The sequence below is a fragment of the Octopus bimaculoides genome, chromosome 16 (assembly GCF_001194135.2).
Source record: "Octopus bimaculoides isolate UCB-OBI-ISO-001 chromosome 16, ASM119413v2, whole genome shotgun sequence".
Classification (NCBI taxonomy): domain Eukaryota; kingdom Metazoa; phylum Mollusca; class Cephalopoda; order Octopoda; family Octopodidae; genus Octopus; species Octopus bimaculoides.
This window is the reverse complement of record NC_068996.1, coordinates 4,586,776-4,588,619: the sequence shown is the minus strand read 5'-3', so window position 1 is coordinate 4,588,619 and position 1,844 is coordinate 4,586,776. Positions and strand designations below refer to the sequence as shown.

The following is a 1,844-nucleotide window of genomic DNA, read 5'->3' as shown; positions in this document are numbered from 1 at the left end:
GCGTGTGTGCGTATAAATGTAACAGTGTGCGTGTTTGTCCCCACCATCGCTTGTCAACCGATGTTGATGTTTCTACGTCCCCGTAACTTAGCGGTCATTATAAAAGTTTTGTTTGTGGTCTTTTAAAATAAACCGTGGTTGCTTAGGATCTAATGGTCCTGTCTTCATCTGTAACCCATACATTTCCATTATTTCTTTAGCCTCAAGGTTAGCTTCCCTGAATGTATTCTTACCAGTAATCCTATAGTTTGTTTGAATTTCTTTTTTAAGCAGTTCCAGATAGTAGCTCCAAGTAAGTTTACAGAAGTTTTCCCGTTTTATCTGATTGAACAAGGATGTAATCCATGTTATTAATTTCCTTGGAGATGTTGTGAAGATATCTAAGATGTTTGTTCCCGAGGGATGAACGGTGAAATTTTGCATTCTTCACGATGGACCCCAGGTCATCCTCAAATTGTTTCAACCTAGGATTGGGTGGAGGACCACAAACAAAACTTACGGCTTATCTGTCCCTCCAACTCAGACATCGGTATACTTAGTAAAAACATCCTAGATAAATATATCCCTACATTAGTCAATAAATTAAAACTTAGTTTATGGTCTAATTCTTTTCAAGTCGTTGATTGGTTTACTTTTATTGCTAATAAGGTTAACACTAAACTTATCCAGTTCGATATCTCTAGCTTTTATTCCTCCATCAACCCAATAGTGCTTAATAAAGCACCTTGGCTTACTACTCACAACAAAGCTGGTCTCACCAGAGAAGAGATTAAAGTTGTGTTGGCAGCCAGAAAATCTATCATAAGTTTGATGGTGCTGTACGCCTTGCAGGTAAGAGAGTAGCAGCAATTCCCGATGATGCTACTGCTAGAGCTACTTTTCTTTGTAGATACAAGAAGGCTAGTTACAAAATTTTTACCAGTGCCTCCAGTTACATCCAAGAAGAAAATCCCTTCATTGTTGTTGTTGATGTCATCAAGAACCTTCTCATACACTTGTTGTTAGTCTTGGTTCAACAGGGGCTCATTGTTTTGAACACATTGCCGCAGTTCTTCCATGTTGTATCCTGTTTCTCTCAAAATTTCTCTGTTGGTTTGTCCAGTTTCTATGTTTGCCTTTGACAGACCAAAATTGATGAGATCTCTTTGAGCCAAATTCATCACTTTGTCTTCAATTTCCCTGGGAGTTAAATTTGCAATCTAAGGATTCAATTCCAATCCTGGATGAGCAAATCTTATTTCATGAAGAATATCCTCATTGAGAGCCTCCTTATATTTTTCCCAAAGAGTAAAAGAGTTGGAAATTTTGCAGGTGGCAATCGTTACTGCAAACAGATCTCTGACTTGTTTTGGAGAATCTATTGCAATTTCTTCCTCCAGAGTCATATCCCAATGATGATCATATTCCTCACAAAAATTCACGTAAAAAGATCGCCGAAAACAGTGGCTGGATTTCGCAATTAATTTCGATTATTCCCAAAATTTATTTTCAAATTATAAAAATTGTTATCGTACAAAAACATTCGTCGCAAAACAATTACGTAAGAAAAATCACCGAAAACAATTTTAGTAATGAAAACTTGAGAATCCAAAATTTCAGGATTACGGAATGTTTTTAATTTACTCTCGGAGTCGGCCTGATTCCAAAATGGTATGATATGTTGGGCTACGGCCTCTAGCAGCAAAGTTGAAAAAGTGTGACATACTGACATTCGCATTTATAATTATTATTATTATTATTATTATTGTTGTTATTGTTGTTGTTGTTGTTGTTATTATTATTATTATTATTATCATTATATATGTCTGAATATATATGTATATACATATTTATATATATACACA

The 1,844-nt window shown here is 35.5% G+C and overlaps 1 protein-coding gene across 1 annotated transcript in view; it reads right to left on the bottom strand.

Annotated features, from left to right (window-relative positions):
• Positions 1 to 1,791, bottom strand: part of LOC128249583 (probable serine/threonine-protein kinase clkA) — a gene marked incomplete at both ends in the record, with an annotated part of 265,810 nt that extends 264,019 nt beyond the window's left edge. Inside the window, 1 exon segment of the mRNA XM_052973504.1 lies at positions 1,716 to 1,791. Within this exon segment, the coding sequence (XP_052829464.1) occupies positions 1,716 to 1,791 (76 nt within the window).
• Between the last annotated feature and the right edge of the window lie 53 nt (positions 1,792 to 1,844).